General features: G+C 37.7%; 2 protein-coding genes and 1 long non-coding RNA gene across 3 annotated transcripts in view; 1 reads left to right on the top strand and 2 right to left on the bottom strand.

Annotated features, from left to right (window-relative positions):
• LOC134288187 (uncharacterized) overlaps positions 1-20,453 on the bottom strand; it is a 504,266-nt gene that overhangs the window by 464,515 nt on the left and 19,298 nt on the right. The window lies entirely within an intron of this gene.
• LOC109423859 (uncharacterized) overlaps positions 3,275-20,453 on the top strand; it is a 47,383-nt gene continuing 30,204 nt past the window's right edge. The window contains exon 1 of the mRNA XM_029879442.2: positions 3,275-3,847. Coding sequence (XP_029735302.2) covers positions 3,456-3,847 — 392 coding nt within the window. The 5' untranslated portion in view covers positions 3,275-3,455. The remainder of the gene's footprint in view (positions 3,848-20,453) is intronic.
• On the bottom strand, positions 5,135-5,881 carry LOC109398741 (uncharacterized). Its single transcript, XR_002127406.3, has 2 exons — positions 5,608-5,881; positions 5,135-5,542 (listed from the first exon to the last, which is right to left on the bottom strand). It is a non-coding gene; the product is annotated as an uncharacterized LOC109398741 (long non-coding RNA).

Genomic DNA, 20,453 nt, shown 5'->3' with positions numbered 1-20,453 from the left:
GTGAAAGACTTAGGTGTAATTCTGGACGTTCAGCTGACTTTCAAACACCATTTGTCGTATGTTATTGCGAAGGCTTCTAGGACTCTAGGATTCATCTTCCGTATTGCCAAGGACTTTACCGACGTCTACTGCCTTAAGTCACTCTATTGCTCGCTTGTTCGTTCGACTCTAGAATATTGTTCCGCTGTCTGGCTCCCATACTATCAGAACGGCATAGAAAGGATTGAATCGGTTCAGCGTCGCTTCATCCGTTTTGCACTTCGCAGGCTTCCCTGGCGTGACCCTCACCGATTGCCGAGCTATCTTAGTAGATGTCGATTGATACACCTCGAAACGCTACAAACACGCAGAGATGTTAATAGAGCGATGATAATCGCGGATTTGCTGCAAGGAAGAATAGATTGTCCTGCTATTCTTGCACTGATCGACATTAGTGCTCGCAGCAGAAGACTACGGGCTAATGCCATGTTACGATTGCCGCTCCGACGAACTCTTTTTGGACAAAACAGTGCAATGATCGGCCTGCAACGTTGTTTTAACAGAGTAGCGTCAGGTTTTGACTTCCATCTTCCCAGGCAAACCATCCGCCGTAATTTTATTGAAGAACTCACCTCCAGAATAGTATAATGAATTGTATTGTAGTTGTTTTGTTCTGTTGTATGTATTATTTTTTACTGTTACTTGACCGAGCTTTGTTGTTATTTTTAAGTACTAACCATCATTAGGACAATAAGTCTGTTGATGTATTAATAATAAATAAATAAATAAATAAACTTGCTTGTGCGATATCTTTTTTATTTTTCAATAAAATCATTATCGGTTTTTTGCATTACTTTCTATAGTTATTCTCAAATGTAGGAAAAATATAAAATTACGCAAAATGTTCTTTACTGTATTACTGAAGCAGTTTTCGTAAAACATCAATAAAAACCCATTTCTTGAAATTCGACATAACTCTTCACATACTTAACATGCACATTTTCATGAAGTTCTTAATGTATCGGAATCTAATACTATTCTACTAAAGGTAAAGCTCAATAGTTGGTTAGTAATAATGCACCAAGCAGGCTGCAGCTTGATATTGTAAGTTGCCTTGTTTTCATAGAAATTATTAAAAAAATATTTATTTAAGTCCTGTGCTGCAATAGCTAAACGGATTCGGCTAAAAATTTGTCCATGGTAGTAGAATACTGCCTTCTTGATGATACAGAAGAACAATTTATTTTTAATTGCATTCTTCATCAAAAATTTAATCTTTAAATATGGTCATAGTAAAAAATTGCATACTTTTTGCTCCTTTGATGAAGATTTTCAACCCTTGCGAATCTTAGGATTATTTATTTTCAACAAAGCTGGTCCTATGTTATTGTACACCTCATTAAATAATAATCGGATGTAAAGTTTTTTATTTCCAACTTCATTGTTATGCAAAATTTGCAAAAGGATGTATTGTCTTTTGGAATAACCTTCAAAGAACGAAACTGTTTTGATTACTGTGCCTGTAATGGCGCACAGTAACCAAACCAGCAATGCTTTTAAGAAGCAGTTTTCTGCATTTAAAACAACATTATTACTACTTTCGACTGGATGCATAAAAAAATGTTTATTTTATATTTTCATAACTTTTTTGCTTAATAATTGAATTTTATTCAAGAAATCGAAACTCACTTGAGACTTTAATATCTCAACAACTACCCAAGTAACCACGAAGCCGTATAGTAGCCGTATAGTGCCACATATTGCAGCACGCTGACAGCCATTGCTAAAGTAATATAAATGCATGTGCTGTACATTTGCATTTCACATGCTTGATACGTGCAACACGGAAAACCAAATCAAAAATCTATTTTTAGCACCGTTTCGTTATCGAGGGTGCTGATGCCCCCACACATGAATGTTTTACCCATTGTTTTTTTTGTCGCCGGGTCGGGAGTCGAACCAGAAGTGTTGAAGACCGCTAGATAAGTTTCATACGCGCTGGCACCTTGGACCGTTTCTGCTGCAGTGATAACAACAGATATTTCATTAACTAAAAGGAAACTGTTCTTCTGTCTCAATCATTGCAGTAGAGGGCAAAACGACTATGTCATATGTAATAGAATACTGTATTTACTGTAGTTTACTGTAAACTATCACTTTCCGATAAATTACTGATAAATACATAATGCATTTAGAAGATACTTAATCAACATAAGAAAATTAAAACCTCGATTAAAACACCCTTCGCATACTGCTCATATGCTAATTCAGTAACAAATTTTGAAAACGACGTATAATCAATGGTGTAGCATTGATTATACGTCGTTTTCAAAATTTGTTACTGAATTGTGATTTCCATCGTTATTGGCATGTGATAGCAGCCTACATCTCTAAATAGGTTTTGCTATCGTCGATCGGTGGCTCAAACGGGGAATCAGTTGGTCGGGAGTCGAAACAGAAATGTTGAAGACCGCTAGAGTTGACCGTAAAGTTGTTCAATCTTCTTGATTTCATTTGTTTACCAATAGAGTCAAGCTTTTATGATTGTATTGTTAGAGCAAACTTTGCTAGTTTGTACATTGCATTTATTCAGTTTTTTCAGTGTTGAATTATTGAATTATCTTATATCACCTTTTAATAAACCCGAATGTAAAGAAAAATGCAGTGCATCATCACATTGATAATGCAAATCTAAAGGATTATTGCATGACAAGTGTGAAATTACTGCATTTCGCATTGCAAAGGTTGATATTCAGTCTAATTCGTGCAATGTTATAATGCTTGTGGTTACTTGGGTAATCTTCCAATTAAGTTTAAATTTTGCCAGAATGTTTATTACTCATGCTGCTGCAGCATGGCACATACTTTTCTGATATCAAAAACGATATACTATATGTGAACAGTAATTTTATATATATTTTCAATTTTCAGCAATCGAAAAATTGACTTCGTTTAACACCCGGCCGATTTTCTATAAAATAAAACTATTTTTATTCGATTCAAAAATGGGTACCATACTGAGAGATGATGTACTGAACAACGAAGCAAGGGTGGTTAAATTTGAGCTACGCGTCTATTTTTTATAGCCTTGTAAAGTTGTCCGTTTTATAAATTGAACAGTCCTTACAAGTTAGCGTCAATTCTCAAGTTTAGTGATGAATAGATAAGATTGTCTAACTATGCTTTCTATTGGTGCAGAACTCTAACTTGTAGCATCTATGTTGCATTGATTTCTACTTGTCGCATATATACATAATGATAGAACATGCTTGTTATCCTTACAGATGCAAGCAGCATGATTTTTGTTTATCCTTTGCATCCTTTGGATGTTTTGAGATGGCAATAAACAAACATCCGACACCAAGGACGTATTTTTTCGCACGCATAATTTCGTTTTCTATCGATCCTACATAAACGCGTAGTTGCAGCAGACGGGAGTGCTTGTGTGTTTTTTTCCAACGTTTTTATCTAGTTAAATGCAGTACAGATCGAGTGTGTCCAGTAGATGTTCCCTGTTCCCACAGAAGAGTCCTACCACCGCGGGTGGAGGGCGCCAGCGGGCGAAACCTGCTGTTCCTCGGTTGGGCAAGTCTACTGAAGGGTTCAATGTGGACTCTGGCTTCGAGACGTCCGAGTTCGATTTCATTGATTTTGCCGAGGATGTGTTCAACTGTCCGGACCCGCATCCTCCCCAGTTGATTGCAGAGGCGGCAGCTCTGTTTGGGCTAGTGGCTGGGACGGCCAATCGCAGACATTCCAGTGCTGCCCACAATCGGTACAAGTTGGTGGATATTCCCCATATACCCAGGCGAAACGTGAACCCATTCCACACGGGTAGATATCAAAGGCGACGAAATCGCAGTCGAGTGTGAGTATTTGTTGTATCGTGAGTACCCGCGATTTGGTGCGAAAAATCGATGTAAATTGCACAGTGCTGATAAAAAATTCGCAGCCTTGACACATAAACCAGCAGTGATAGGACGAAGTCTGCTATGCTTACATGCCATCAAGTGAATACAATCGGTTCATCAAAGCAGAAGGGATGCAATTTTATAACGATGTTGGTGCACCACATACTTGCGTTCAGTGTCAATCATGCATTTTGCATTACGATAGATGCATATGATATTGATATGACGCGGATTCTAATTGCTATTAATTAGCGGAGAAGACTTAGCAAAAATTGTTTTCCAAATTCAAAGTGAAGATTTTTTTCAAAAATTTGGGTTTCGGTTGACTAGATTATTTAGTGCTAGAGAACTGAACAGTCAAAGAACTAATCACTTTGTAATGTAGCAAGTGTTTTATTACTACGCATCAAGCGCCACGTGATTGGAAACGCGTGGAGGGTTTTAATCACGGATGTCTTGATCGGCGTCACACGTAAACATTAGTATGGGACAAACATCAAATTCTCGCTCCAGTCGACTTTTTTTTTATTCCATTTAGGTCCCATAGAAACTGTGCTAAATTTCAGCGCAATCGGTGAAACTATAATTTAGTGCAAGCGGTTCAAAGTTTTCATAGGATTTACTATGGGAAAACTTACACTTCCAGATATAAAATCTCGAAGGTCGCCCCTTGTTTCCTTAATTCATATCAATCAACGCTTCTAGTAGAAACATCATTTATGAATCTTTCCTTCGAAAACCGCAAAACAATTGGATGCTTGTGGAAAAAGTTATAAATTTATTACCGATTAGTGATTCAATAGGTTATCGTTATGAATAAATAAAATAATTACAATCAATTACGAACGGCTTTCTGGTTTGTTTTATTAGGAGCACTGTAGCTGCTGCCATGGCTGCTGCTGTTTCTGGGGGTGGTGATGGTGGTGATGCCTCCCGCCACCCCATGCAACAACGGCAGCAGCAGTGCTGCTAATAAAGCAAAACAAAAGCCGTTCGTTGGATCACTACATCCAGAAAAAATAGCACATTGAATTTAAAAGTTCTGCACTTGGATTGTGACCAGTAGCTTTAACACTTGAAAAATATGTGCGCCGCTATCGAAACTTTGTCGATTCGGTCATGATAGATTCTATGTGCAGCGCTTTTGCTTTGCAATAACCAATCTGCTAATTTCCAAACGTTTTGCTAAGGGTATTTCTCGTGGTTGAAATCAAAAGAAATAATGAAATTAATTACAGACGGGATTGGTTTCAAAATAGAAATTACTGAGGAATTTATTATCCTACAATATACAGTGTTTACATCGCAAGACTGCTGCTGCAGCACCGGAAACTTGTGTGGCTGATTTTGTGTTCATTGCTCGGCCCGCTCGATGCTTCCCACAGCTGACTTGTGGTGACGATGATCCAGAATGAACCCCCCGCTGCTGCTGTTGTTGTTGAGTTGTTGATGAGAAGCGGTTATATCATCCGGTAGAGCTGGCACCGTAGATCCGTTCGGTTCCTTTTCTGCTGTTGCGGGGCTGATATCCGGTCTATCCGGTCACACAACTCGTCTCGGTTGAAATTGCATGCTGGATCCGGATGCCTACAAATGATCAACGCGATCGCCGCTCGCCATAAATAACCGATGCTATCTCTGCCAAACTAACTCTGCAAAAGAAATCAACTGCGTGAGAGTTAGTTCGGTAGCTTATAATGAAACGAGATTTACTTACTTTGCAATTTCCATTAACTCTCCGCCTAATTCAACAAATTTTCTACTGAAAATGCTCATCTTCTGCGCACACCATTTTGTTTTTTACGTTCAAGTTTGTTTTGAAATTGCGTCTGTGCTAAGATATTACTTTTTATGCTGCTACACTTTGGATGTATTCTATTCATAATGTATGTTAAAAGTGTTATTAATAATTTCTATTACTCGCACATAAACTGACTCCGCCAGCAATCTATGTGGTTTTTGCACATGGATTTTATCAGTCAATTAATTTGAGTGTAATCGGTAATAAATTAATAACTTTTTTCACAAGCATCCAATCGTTTTGCGTTCTTCGAAAAAAAAGTTTCATTCCCTATTTTTAATAAGAAGCGGGTTCGATTTGAATTAAGGAGACAAAGGGCGACCTCTGGAATTTTTCGTTTGAAATTTCAACTTTTCCCATAGTAAATCATATGCAAACTTTGAACCGCTTGCGGTAAATTATAGCCGATTGCGCTGAAATTTTGTACAGTTCATATGGGACCTAAATGGGATCTAAAAAGTCGACTGGAGCGAGGATTTATTTTTTCCATACAAGCGTGTCCCATACTAGTAAACATGTTGACTCTTCCTCGTGTTTAGAATGAGTGTGAAACAAATAAAAAGCTGCCACTGCACAGTGTACACTGCCATTTCGACAATGATTTTTTTTCTATTCTAATGAATGCTATCAGTTTTGCACCTTTTAATTCCGCCCTCTAATGCTTATCCCTCGAAAGATTGTAATCTTCCTCAGTGTCAGTTATCCACTGAGGACACTGATGTTTTCGGTTTTACAGCGTTGCTACACCGTTTCGTGCTACCGTAAACGTACCATACTTTGCGCACCTAGGGCCTTATTATGCGCACTTAAAAAAAAGTTAAACAATATTGCTAATGCATAATGCACATTTTTTTACGGAATATTAACTAGTGATTGAGGACATGTGGTTTTCACACATGCTGTCTTATTATGGAAGAAGACAGTGTCTACCAAGTGAGTAAGACTTATACAGCCTTAGCTCACGAGAATATACACCAGCAGCTGATCGACCTTCGAGAAGGGAGCCATCAGTGTAACATACGGTGCCGTCTGAAATACTTCTTTCCAGATATCCAGATGTCCACTCTTCCCGGGAAGAAAATTTCGTGGAAAATGTCCTACATGGGAAATTACAAGCAATTGTAAGATCACTTGGAGCAAGGACGATTTTGTCCCAATTCACCAAAAGTGGAAACAACGAGGTGTGTGTTGATGTGCGGTTCACAGGAGTTTCCTCTAGTAGACCGGGTACTCGTAGACGGTAAGTGCAAGAAAGTGCTTCTTGTTTGAGATGAATGTGTAGTGAAGCAACGTCAAAGAGAGCTTCGAGCATTGCCGTGGGAGTTGAAGAGAACGATCCAGACATCGCCATTAGGTACATCGTTTGGAGATGGCCTAACTTTGATTGGACCATTCTCATTTCGTCCTTTTGCCACCACACAAGACATCCATAGGCCAATATTGGCCGAACCACAGTTGTGTAAATCCATTTGATCTACTTGGGTTTTAGACCCCAAGTTGTACCAAAGGTTCGCCGGCATTGCCCGAAGGCCATACAAACTTTCTTGATTCTGAACACAATGTGAGGTGTCCAGGAAAGCTTGGAATCAAGAATAACTCCAACGTACTTTGCCTGTAAAGTCACATCGATATCAGAATCAAAGAGACGCAAAGGTCGAACGCCATTACGATTTCGCCTTTCCGTAAAAAGAACAATAGATGTGTTGATGATTAACCTGGGCTTGTTAGGGGAATATTTGTAAATAAAAAGAAAATCGGGTTAAGTACGGTTCCTTTGAATTCCACTAAGAATTTGCATCCTTTGACAGATACGTATTTCGACCTCAACTGTAAGGTCGTCTTCAGTGTCTTGTACAGTCAAGTACAAGACACTGAAGACGACCTTACAGTTGAGGTCGAAATACGTATCTGTCAAAGGATGCAAATTCTTAGTGGAATTCAAAGGAACCGTACTTAACCCGATTTTATTTTTATTTTTTTATTTAACAATAGATGTTTTGCTCGGGCCCATATAGCCGAGGCGGTAAACGCACGGGTATTCAACATGACCATGCTGAGGGTGACGGGTTCGATTCCCGGTCGGTCCAGGATCTTTTCGTAAAGGAAACTTCCTTGACTTCCTTGGGCATAGAGTATCTTCGTGCCTGCCACACGATATACACATGCAAAATGGTCATTGGCAGAGGAAGCTCTCAGTTAATAACTGTGGAAGTGCTCATAGAACACTAAGCTGAGAAGCAGGCTTTGTCCCAGTGAGGACGTTACGCCAAGAAGAGGAGAGGATGTTTTGCTCGGATTAACCGAAAGGCCATATTGGCGACACCAACCCTCAACTACCTGAAGAGCACTTTGCATCAGGTCGAAAAGAGTACTGATGCACATACCGACTAACAATTTTAGATAGTCGTCGGCAAAACTATAAGTAGGAAAACCGCTATTATTGAGTGGCCTCAATAGCGTATCTCTGTAACACTCAATTTCCTAATCGCCGCTTGACGCAATGTCGATTTTTGGGCATTTGGTGAATCTAATTGGAAATCATTGGGGATATACCATGACTCCGTGCGACTTCCAATATGGCATCGAAAGGCACGTTGTCAAAGGCACCCTCGATATCTAAGAAAACACCCAATCAGGACTGCTTTTGAGCGAATGCTTTCTCGATATGGTAAACAATCTTGTGTAAAAGAGTCACAGTGGACTTACCAGATTGGTAGGCATGTTGGTTCACTTGAAGAGGCACGTTGGCCAGATGAACATCACAGATGTGGTGATCCACAATGCGTTCTAAGCATTTAAGAAAAAAGAGGTCAAACTGATAAGTCTGAAACTCTTTGCTTTGAACTTCACATTAATATCACGCCAAGATTTGGAAATATACCCTGTAGCAAAACTGCAAATAAGTATTTTTTCAAAACATGTTTGAAATAATCAAATCCCTTCTGAAGCAAAATAGGATAAATCCCATCTGCTGCAGGAGATTTGAATGGAGCAAAGCTATTTAGTGCCCATTCAATCAATCCTAAAGTTATGATACTCCGAGCCGAAGCTAAAGAATCATAACTACAAGAAAAGACATCAGGGTCATCCGAAGATGTAATATCCACACATCCAGGGAAGTGTGTGCTGAATAAGCATTCCAGAAATTCCTCATCAGAGGAAGTCAGATCGCCATTTGGCAAACGAAGTTCGTTCACTCGGAAATCCTTAGATTTCGCAAGGATTTTGTTTAACCGACTGACTTCACTCAAACTGGAGACATTTGTACAAAGGTTTTTCCAGCCGGATCGTTCAGCAGACCTGAGAGCTTTCCTGTAGGCCTTGCGAGCCGACCTGAAAGCCTCCGAACCAGCCGAACGTCGTCTGTTTCAATTCTTTCTATATTATTTCCTGAGTTTCGCCAGATCAGAGTTCCACCAAGGGGTTCCTCTTGTGATCTTCACAGACCGTAGAGGGCAGGCTTCTTCAAAAGCTTCCATGATGAAGGCCGTTGTAGTAGCAACGGCATCATCTAAATCACTTGGAGTGTCAATGGATGGTGAGTATCCATGAAATTTGGCCTCAACCAAATCAGTAAAAAGATCCCAGTTTGTTGACCGGGGATTCCTGAAACGCCAATGTTTGCGAAGTAACACTTAAATGTTCAAAAAAGATGTAGCGATGGTCAGATAAAGATTCTTCATTGACACATGCCAATTGGTCAGCTCGTGACTACTAGAGCAAAGCGTTATGTCTAACACTTCCTCTCTAGCAGATACTATGAAGGTTGGGCGGTTGCCTATGTAAAGTAATCCAAGATCTGTACTACTTAAGTACTCCATCATACTGGAAGTATACGGGCGTGCCGCGGAGCAAGGTCAGGTAGTGCAGAATGAGGTTTTTCTACGGTGTTGCTAACCAACAAATTTCCTCATTCTAAAAAAAAAACTTGAGCCTCTCAAGTTAATGTCTGAGCTGCCCCAGATGATATGGAGAGCATTAGCATCACTGCCAACAATTAGCGGAAGGCCTTTTGAAGTACAGTATGCGATCCGCATCCGTAGGGGATGATTCGTCATGCGTACAGTCTGTTTATAACACAGTCCCGCAAAGAGTGAAACCAAATCTACCTATCGAACTGTCAAATCGGCTACCTATCGAGCACGCCAGCAAAATTGTGAAAACAAAGTCGGGCGAAGAAGAAGAACAACACTCAAAAGAAGTTGTCTTTGCGTGTCTCTATATATACAGTCTCTAGTCATGCGGTAAATAAACCGATCAATAGACGTATTTCCTGTTGAGGTTTCAAACAGATACATCAATTGGGTTTTTAAATTTTGAAAAATGTATTGATTTTATGATTCTATTAGAAAGAGCACCTTTTTCTGAGCCACTATGATTTTTTTCAGATTTTTAGAACTTTATTTTGGTACCTAAAATCAATTTTTAAGAGATTTCTCGAAATCACCTTTTGACAGCTGGGCAACTGCTTGACAGCTCCACCCAGTACAAAATACGACAAGGGGTGATTCGACAAATCGCTCCCATACAAACTTCAAATTTATTTTTAAATAGGTTCCCGGGCTCCAAAAACCATGAAAATTTGGATTTCGGCTCAGTCTGGCATGCAGATTCAGAATATGGAGTTATCTCAACAACCCTAAAGAAGCCAATTGTGATAGCACATACATCTCTGGTGGTTAGTTCAGAAATGAGTTTAGCAACTATTGCGTTGTTGACAAGCACACAGGCACGAGGCATGACACGCGAGTTTGCCATTTCATGTTTATTGAAAGTAGCAAACACCGGGTTCACAAGGTTTCCTAGATAGAAATTCCTTTTACGGAAGTAAGGTTCTTGGATCAAGGCCACTTGGGATGTACCATTTTGCATAATTCTGCAAAGATTGTTTGTTGCTGTTCGTTTATGCTGACGATTGATCTGAGCTATCCTAACCGTAGCCACTACCCAAACTAGGCAAGATTAAACTTTTCGCAACAACAGCACAACAAAGAACAGCCGGTATCGAAACCCAGATCGGTATCGATTGGAAAACGCCAACGGCGAGGATACACAGAATACACTGTGTAAATCGCATAATGCGAAACTATGTAGGTGAAAATTTAAACTAATTAACAACATCTTCATAATCCCGCCCTTATTGAGCCTTAGGTGAGACTAAAGAAGGGCAGCTGATTGTCTCGGAGAAACACAAGGTCCACTGCACCATTGCTCCGGTTAGTGCAGTAAGGGCAACATACTGCGGAGGGCGCCCTGGTACTCCACAGGCCCCGTTTGCGGTTAGGGTTTTATTATACCCCCTAGCCATTCATTCCTAGACACGATAAGCATAAAGCGCATCAAACCATGAATTAGGGGTCACCTGTTAGTGGACTCTTACCACCGGAGCAGGCGGTCCGTAGTGTTATTCTTAGCCAATTGAGACAATCGCTACCGACACTACACAGCTATCTAGGCTGATCGAGAAAAGAAGTTAATATTGAAGATCAACTTCAAACGGGCTCGAACAGCCCCCAAATACCAAAATTACTTCTTGTCATCATTAACATTTGCAGCATATCAGGTATGATGTGATACAAATATAAAAACCGCCAGGCCCACTGTGCATACTAATGGGTTCAAAGATTATTCAAAAATTTGTGGCAACTAGATTATCCACGTATGAATAACATGGTTGACACCACACGCTATGTCTGAACTAGCAGATTATAAAAATTGAATGTACATCGGGTTTCTTTCCACAGAATGTCAGATTTCATGCTATATTATCATATGCAGAAAGTTTTAAAATATTTCATCGGGGAAATTTTGATTTTTTCATCTTTTTGGCTGTTTTTCATACAAATTTGCATGAAATTCTCATTTCGGCCTATTTATCTCCCATACAAAATGTATGAAAAAATTTTCACCGATAGAATATTTTAAAACCTTCTGCAAATGAAAATATAGCTCGAATAGTGATGTTTGGTGAAGAGAAACCCGATGTACATTCAATTTCAATATAATCTGCTGGTTCAGACATAGCGTGCACCAGTTCTCGAATTGGAGGATTGATGAAAAGGGGACAACCGTATAAACCGTTTCGTTATCAGGGGAATGAGGATTGGATACAAGATCGTTGGGAGTGGTGAAGCTAAGAAGGTTAATATGCACTCCATTCGTATGCCTACTCCTGGGATGGAACACAGGTATATGATCTGTGTACGGACTCGAAAGCCTAGGCTTAAGCGCCAACAAATGCCAACATAACGAAATTTCATCAAACTCGCAAGAAATCAACAATTTCTCAGTAATTACAAAATTAGTTATGATAGTAAAATTAGACATTCAGCAGTACCTAATTCTACCAATTTTTAATTCATTTGTTAAATGAAAAGCAGGGGGCCCATATAGCCGAGGCGGTAAACGCATGGGTATTCAGCATGACCATGCTGAGGGTGACGGGTTCGATTCCCGCTCGGTCCAGGATCTTTTCGTAAAGGAAATTTTCTTGACTTCCTTGGGCATAGAGTATCTTCGTGCCTGCCACACGATATACGCATGCAAAATGGTCATTGGCAGAGGAAGCTCTCAGTTAATAACTGTGGAAGTGCTCATAGAACACTAAGCTGAGAAGCAGGCTTTGTCCCAATGAGGACGTTACGCCAAGAAGAGAGAAAGAGAGAGAAATGACAAGCAAATGATAGGGTGGGGCGGGGCAAGATGGGTCACCTAAGGATGGATCACCATTACTTCGTAAATACAAATCGTATTGATTTGTATTCGTCCGCTACTTTTTAATACACTAGTTAACTATGCTAAAAGTCGATAAAAAGTTCATTAAATACAAAATATGATGTTAAACAAGCAGTTTTAAAAAGTGATCGATTTTGCGTCGTGAAAAAAGTGCGGGGCAAGATGGGTCACCTTTTAAATAATTCACAATTTCTCAACGAAAAACGTCAAAATATATAATTTGTTCCGCATTCATATATGCTCCATATCCATACTGAGTAAACAAGAGCTACTAGTGAACATTTTAAAGAATTATTTGGAATATAAAAAACTTTACGATTTGAGTGGTCCTGAGGTGGTCCATAATTTTATGTTATAATTTTGAGCGTTCATTCCGCTTGATTGAAGTCATTTATGAGGTAGCCTTGTAATAAAAAATAAATAACTTTTGAATGCTCCAAAAATACGTTCAAAATTGAAGGTGACCCATCTTGCCCCGCGACCGTTTATATGGAGATTATATGGAATGTATCGCATAAGAAAAATGGCTAAAAATCATTTTATTTTTTATTTCCAATGAGAGTGAATAATTTTTCAATCAATGCCCAAAACTTTTGAATATTCATGCTGGCCATCTAACAAAATTATTAACATCATCAAAACATGAGTAATGCGCCCGAAAATGGCACTGACCCATCTTGCCCTGCGACCCATCTTGCCCCGCCCCACCCTATATTTTGATATGATATCAAATTATGCTATTGACATGTTGTTTTGATGTCTTCATGAAGAACTCGTGAATGGCAAAATTAGTTATAACAATAAAATGTGTTATTATTTTGTTATTGGTTTGCCATTCACCTCTACCCGGGTTGTGTTGCGAATGTCGGAGACAAAGGCAGCCAAATATCGACGAAAAGGTGTCAAAGACTGTGATCTCGTAACAAGACCCACCTCGAAAGTGTCCCCGTCTATCATAACACTGTTGCTTAAGCTTGCCCTGTCGTTTGTGTTACCGCCTGCCAGCATGTACTTCGTTTTCAACGCGTTCACCGTGAGTCCGACCTTTGCTGCTTAACGTTTCCAGTGGATGTACAGTTCTGCCAACGTTCCAAATGTTCTAGCAATAATATCCATGTTATCCGCAAAACATACAAATTGGCCGGATTTCGTGAAAATCGTTCCTCGGCTGTTTAGCCCGGCTCGTCACATAACACCTACCAGGGCGATGTTGAAGAGCAGGCATGATATCCATCACCTTGTATCACCTGGTATTCGCGGCATTTATGGAGGATTCGCCGCACGGTGAATATTTGGCCCGTTGTCGAGCGGCCGTCAACGATAACTTCCCACAAACTCATTAACTTTGGATGAAAGTCGGCGAAAGATGACACTCAGAACAACACAGTCTTCAGCAAAGTTGCTCAGAAGATTAAGAACGCGCAAAGAAAACACTTTAGTTCGAGAATCACATACTACGTAGCGCTAGTATCCTAAAGAGCCTCCAGTTTAGTCTTAACGTCGTATATTCCACGCTCTGGATCACTTAGAAAATACTGTCTTTGGCAGAGTTGATTAGAAAAAATAAAGTTTTAACATGTAAAACAATTTTGTTCTAAATTTACTCACATCGCGTCACTACTGCTCCTATGAGCTACAAGTTTGATCTAACCGTCGAAGATCTGATGTTCTGAACTATTTGAAAGGATTCTGTTTACGGCAATGTTTCTCTGTAGAACAAAGCTTTCGCAAAGAATTCGGTTTTGATTCGAAATTTGTACAGCATTTGTTCCTCCGAAAATTGAGCTATTTTTGTCAAATAATCGAGCCTGGATAATCGGATATTTGGTTTATTGAATCCCTGTATGATTGAGCTCGACTCAAGTGCAACCCGTTTTTGAAGGATACTGTCTTCGGCTAAGAGGTTCACAATACATAGATTTAAAAACTGGTCGCAGTGACTTATATACCCAGCAAGGAATAAAAAGTGGTTCAGAACTTTTTTTTTCAGCAATTCCTTTGGTTACAATTTTCAAGATTTTTTAGGAAGTCCGTTGGAAATTTATTTGAAAATTTCTGTGAGAAATTCCTTTACAAATTTCAATTACTGTAGCAAATGCTTTTCGGCAATGGCTTTGTGCTTAAAAATATCTTCTTCGGCAGGTTCATCTGCAGGTTTTTTTTTGTTTTTTTTTTTGACAATTCGTTTGGAAAATCCTTTGTTAATTAGGGTTTGTGTGCCATTAGTAATCTCACGCTCCCAATTTCATCCTATTCGAAAACAAGCGATTACGGCACCAATTGATTTCGTTCTTTTTGATTTCATGCGTGCTCACTTCTAACAAAAAATACAAAAATAAGAATCAAAACAAAAAGTGCTTCAAACCTTTGTTCTTCATAGGATGAAAATGGGAGCCACATGCTTAATGAAGGAACCAATACCCTACTTTGGGAATTTCTTCCACATTTTTCCGGAAACTTCTTAGCCAATTCCTGCTAAAATTAAATGGGTATTTCTTTGGGCATATCTTTTGGAAATTTATTCGGTGAATTTCCTTTGAGTCATCCTTTGAAAGTGTTTAGAATTACATACCTTTGGCGGAGTTTCTTCGGTAAATCCTTTCAGCAATTTTTATTGGATTTGATTCAAACATTTCTATTAGGTTATATTTGGGTTTTCGGTGGCATTTTTTAAGCTATTTCGGCAATTCCTTTGGAATTTTGCTCGATAACTCTTTTGGAAATGTCTCAGCAATAATATGGAAAATTGATCTAGGTTAGGGGCCGTCCATATACCACGTGGACAACTTAGAGGGGGGAGGGGGTTTGAGAAAAGTCCACGCTTGTCCACGGAGAGGGGGGTGGGGGTTTGTCAAATGTCCACGTGGACAATATTGATTTAAGAAAAAAAAAGAGATTCATCAGTGTAACAAATTATGTTGTATTATTGATGTGATTCTACTACATGACAGTTATCTATTATATTATTTTTTTTAATAACTTGTTTTTATTTTGCGACGGCTACTCAAAGGATAAAATCATAACTTTTGAAACCAATTTTGAAATTATAATGGCAGCATTCTTGAAAAATTATCAGGATTTCAAACTGTCTAGTGTCTAAAATTTTCATTAAAATTCTATATAAAATATTTTATAGAACATTAAGTACAAAATCATATCACTATGAGTGAGTTTTGAAACTATATTGTGCAATTTCAAAGTGTTGCTGTAATAAATGTTTTTCGGCAATGATCTAAAAAATAAAATCTTTGATAGACAGTATATAAAAGCATAAAAGTAATCTAAAAATATGAGAAAATCATGGGTTGAACATTCAGAGAGCCATGGTAGCCTATATAGTTAATTTGTAATACGAAAATATTTGTAATATATATTAAATAAATAAATTAAGAAAAATATTTTATCCATTATTGCATCATTTTCAAAAAAAAAATTAAAATTAAAAATTACTTTTTTTTTCAAGTAAAAAAAAATCGAAATATTTTTTCTGAAGTCCACGTCGACATTAGGGGAGGGGGGTAGGGGTCAGTGAAAAGTCCACGCTTGTCCACGGGGAGGGGGGAGGGGGTCAAAAATCACGATTTTTCTGTCCACGTGGTATATGGACGGCCCCTTATTATTTTTGAAAATACCATCATGAAGTGTTTTTCATAGGTAGGGTTCATATATACAGGGGATTGCCAAAATGTTTGGGTTAGGCAACTTTTTTTCTTTCACAAAAAAAGTTCAACATGCTGTAACTTTTCATAGAGTGCATCAAATATTCTCAAATTTTGACCGTTTGTCAACCTATTATACGTGCATCAGTGGTACAAATTTGAGCTGGTTAATCTTTCGCAAAGCTATAACCGTTCTGGTAAAACACTATTTTTAAGACAATCAATTTTTGAACTCTCATATCTCGGAGACCAGTGAACCGAATTGAATGAAATTTTGAGCGATTATCAACAATATAATAATGCTTGAACATCCATCAAAACATAGGTACTTTTTAAACGTCGTAAAAAATTATAATGGATTGACAATTTTGAATCTTTTTCGAAAAAAATGTATTTTTTTACATCAATGTCATTAAGTTTTATTTTTGATATCCAAAGATTCTCTACTTCTGTTCATAAGATAGCTATAGTAAGATATATTAGAGCGTATTTGAATTAAAGGGAGAACATGTTAAGTAATTTTTGTGCAGTATTGTAAATTTGACTCATTTTCCTCTATATTGGCGAAAATGTCAAACCATCATAACTTTTTTCAAGCTTAAAAAGTACCTATGTTTTAATGGATTTTCAAGCATTATTATATTGTTGATAATCGCTCAAAATTTAATTCAATTCGGTTGCTTGGTCTCCGAGATATGACAGTTCAAAAATTGATAGTCTTAAAAATAGTGTTTTACCAGAACGGTTTTAACTTCGCGAAAAAATAACCAATCGAGCTCAAATTTTTACCACTGATGCACATATAATAGGTTAACAAACGGTCAAAGTTTGAGAATATTTGATGCACTCTATGAAAAGTTACACCATGTTGAACTTTTTTGTGAGAGAAAAAAAGTTGCCTATCCCAAACATTTGGGCCACCCCCTGGATATACGAACAAAAACTAAATTGAAAAAAAATCAAGGTCGCCTAATTTTCCGGAAAACTCCAGTGGGAAACAAACATCTTCCACATATACCACCTACATTGAAAAATCATAACTGAAGAACAAAGCATCGTAGATACATTTTTTTTGTGAAATCATAAGTAAATTTTCTCAGCAATTAAAAAAAAATACAAAATAAAAATTGTTTTCCACAAATTTTCCACTGTTGAGGAAAGTCGGTTGGAAAAGTCGGAAAAACTATTTTCGAAGTCCGGAAAAAATCCCAAAAAAATATTTTTAAAGGAAATTTTATAAGCTATATTCTGTAAAATTTCCACGATGTGGTTTTTCTCCGTTCCTAAGTTATGACCAATTTTGTGGAAATTGTCCAGATGTGCTGTATGAGCCATTTGTTCAAAAAACCATAACTTAAGAACGCAGCATCGTAAACACAATGTTTTTTTGTGAAATTTGAAGCAAATTTTCTCAGCAATTAAAAGAAAATACAAAATGAAAATTGTTTTCCACAAAATTTTCCATTGTTGAGGAAAATCGGTTAGAAAAGTCGGAATATCTATTTTCGAAATCCGGTAAAATCCCAAAAAAAAATATTTTTTTTGAAGGAAATTTTATAAGCTATATTCTGTGAAATTTTCAAGATGTGATTTTTCTTCTTGTGCAAATAATAATAGAGACGATCGAAAATCAACCAACATCTGGACAATTTCCACAAAATTGGTCATAACTCAGGAACGGAGAAAAACCACATCGTGAAAATTTTACAGAACATAGGTAGCTTATAAAATTTGCTTTCAAAAAATGTCTTATGGGAATTTCGCAATTCATAAGTGGATAACCTGATTGCCTTAAGTGTTTGAATAATCTTTCAACATATTAGTCTGTACAGTAAGCCTGGCCATTTTAATATTTGTGTCACATCATTTCTGATATGCTGACAAGAAAATATCAGAAGAAATTTTGATATTTCCAGGATGCTTTTCAATACTGGCTGTGCAAGCACTAGAATAGAATAGAATATTTATATGAACCCTACCTATAAAAAAAATAATTCTGCCCAGGTAACCAATAAGCAGTAAAAATTGCATTTATTTAGCACTATATGCGCCTTTACTGCAGGTCATTAAATGCCAATATGCCGTATATGCGCCATAAGTTCTAGTTAAAAGCAGGTTTTGGCCCAATATACGGCTGATTAAATGCTTATCTTTCCTATCTCCAAAAAATCGAACATAAACAAAAATATTTTCCCCTGCGCATTTCAGTTGCTTCATATTCTTCCCTTTCTATTTTTACTCACACTCTCCTGTGCAATTTTTGAGGCTGTTGTTTATTTTTGCAGTTGTTTTTTTTTGCTGATCCCGCTGAATTTGAGATTCGATCCCACATTCCTCTGGTTGATGATGATGCTGAACCCCGCTACAGGATGAGCTGTTAATGATCAAATAATACGCGTTGATGTTTTGATCTATTAAAGGCTTGAGTACCGTAAACCGGGGTCAAATTGATCAGCGGGGTGAAATTGATCATTCGGGTACTACATTGTAATTCCATACTAGGAACTCTTAAGCGTCGTAATGATCCTAAACTTTTTACGTCATCTGGTTTGTAGCTGTCTAGAGATGAGTGTAGACTCTTATTATTTTAGAAAAAAGTTAGTTTTGCCTTATTTTTTAAGGAATTTTCAATGTATGTCTCACTTAGCTGAAATCATTGCTACTAAACAATCGATTGGTAGTAGGACTTCCCGTAAATTCTCTGTTTTAACATTTTTGTGGAGCCTTGGTTGGGAAGTTATGTAGCTAATCAGAGCATGAAATAGTTATAAAAAAATCATTTTTTGATGAAATAGTAATTTATTGTGATAGAAATCACTTAATTCAAATGAAATTGCCTAGTTTCAGGCGTTAAAGGGGAAATTTCAAAATTTAATTTTGCATTTAGAGTATTAAATTCACTAGTTGTAAGATTTTAAACGCGATATTCGGTTTTAGAAGAGCAAAATTAAGTAGAGAAGGACATTTTGCTTTCCAACCGATGCTTAATTGTATACTGATCAATTTCGCCCCAAAGTGGCATTTCCAATTTTTTGATACTGGGAGTTGTTTAACTTAAAGTTTAAATTTGTTGAACAAAATTCTGTCGCATGGTTTAATGTAGATCCACAGCGTACTCGTTTTACAGAAATTCTTTTGGCAATATTTGAATTGGTACTGATGTTATCCGCAAAAGTTGTTTTAAAGTGATCAATTTGACCCCGGATTACGGTACCACACCGGCAGTTATTTTGCTGTGCCCGGACAGCGGCTTGGACAAGTGCTGATAGTTAAACCATCCACATAATGCACGATGGCATAATTGGTGTCTTATTCCATGGGATTCAATTGGAAAAGAATTGTTCTCTCATTAATTTGCTTCGTTGCTATCAATAAATGATAGGACATCTGAATGGTAATGGCTTCTATAGTCGTGGAAAATGAATTGAAAAGTTGAATGGTGTAGCAATTTTAGCATCGCTCATCTCTCTTAGCAGTTTGATGGAAATAAAGTAGCAGTTAGGAAGCTTATGAACCAAAAAATATCGTGCATTTGAAATGCTACATAACAGCTGTCAGATTTTAAGCAGCATTTAAATTGCTAATACAGGGCAATTTAGCAGTCGAACTGCTATGATACAGCAGCAAGCAGATATAATGCAGTTTTATAGCTGAAATACTGCTTATTTAAATGCTTATTGGTTACCTGGGTGGGAACCTTCGTACCAATTTGTACGATAGTAAAAAACATCTCCTATTCTTTCAAGTGATCCAAAACGCGACATAAAGACGCTTAGATCGAACTAAACATCCTTTTTTGGAACTTTACTGAAGACAGTATCCTTCTAAGCGGCCCAGATCGTGAGTGAATTAATTTTGAACTAAATTGCTTTATACACTGAGCAACTTTGCCGTAGTCAGGCTTCTTCGGTTGGGCCCAGAATGCGCGATGTACAACGGTTAGACTAAAATGGTAGCTTCTAAGATCATTACGTGGCAGTGAGTGATGCTCGAACTTAATTGTTTTCTAAACTAGATGAATCCTATCATTTTTCTAGCAATTTTGCCGAAGACAAAATCATTCAAAGCGATCCAGAACACGAGATAGGTATTTGACGTTTAGTCTTAAAAATTTGCAACACTAGTAGTACCACCAGCAAACTAAATTGTTTTCTATGTGAATGGTTTTTTTTAGCAACTTTGCCAAAAACAGTGTTTTCTTAAGTGATCCAGAACGCGAGATATACGACGTTTGGAATAAACAGGAAGCTCATAAGAACACTAGCGCCACGTAGTGATTGAATCTCGAACTATTTTTGTTTCCATGTCAAAATTTTCTGTCTTATGAACATCTTTGCTGAATACAGTATCCTTCTCAGTGATCCAGAA

This window comes from Aedes albopictus, chromosome 2 (assembly GCF_035046485.1).
Source record: "Aedes albopictus strain Foshan chromosome 2, AalbF5, whole genome shotgun sequence".
Lineage (NCBI taxonomy): Eukaryota > Metazoa > Arthropoda > Insecta > Diptera > Culicidae > Aedes > Aedes albopictus.
The sequence above is the reverse complement of the archived record's forward strand: the minus strand, read 5'-3'. Positions and strand labels throughout refer to the sequence as shown.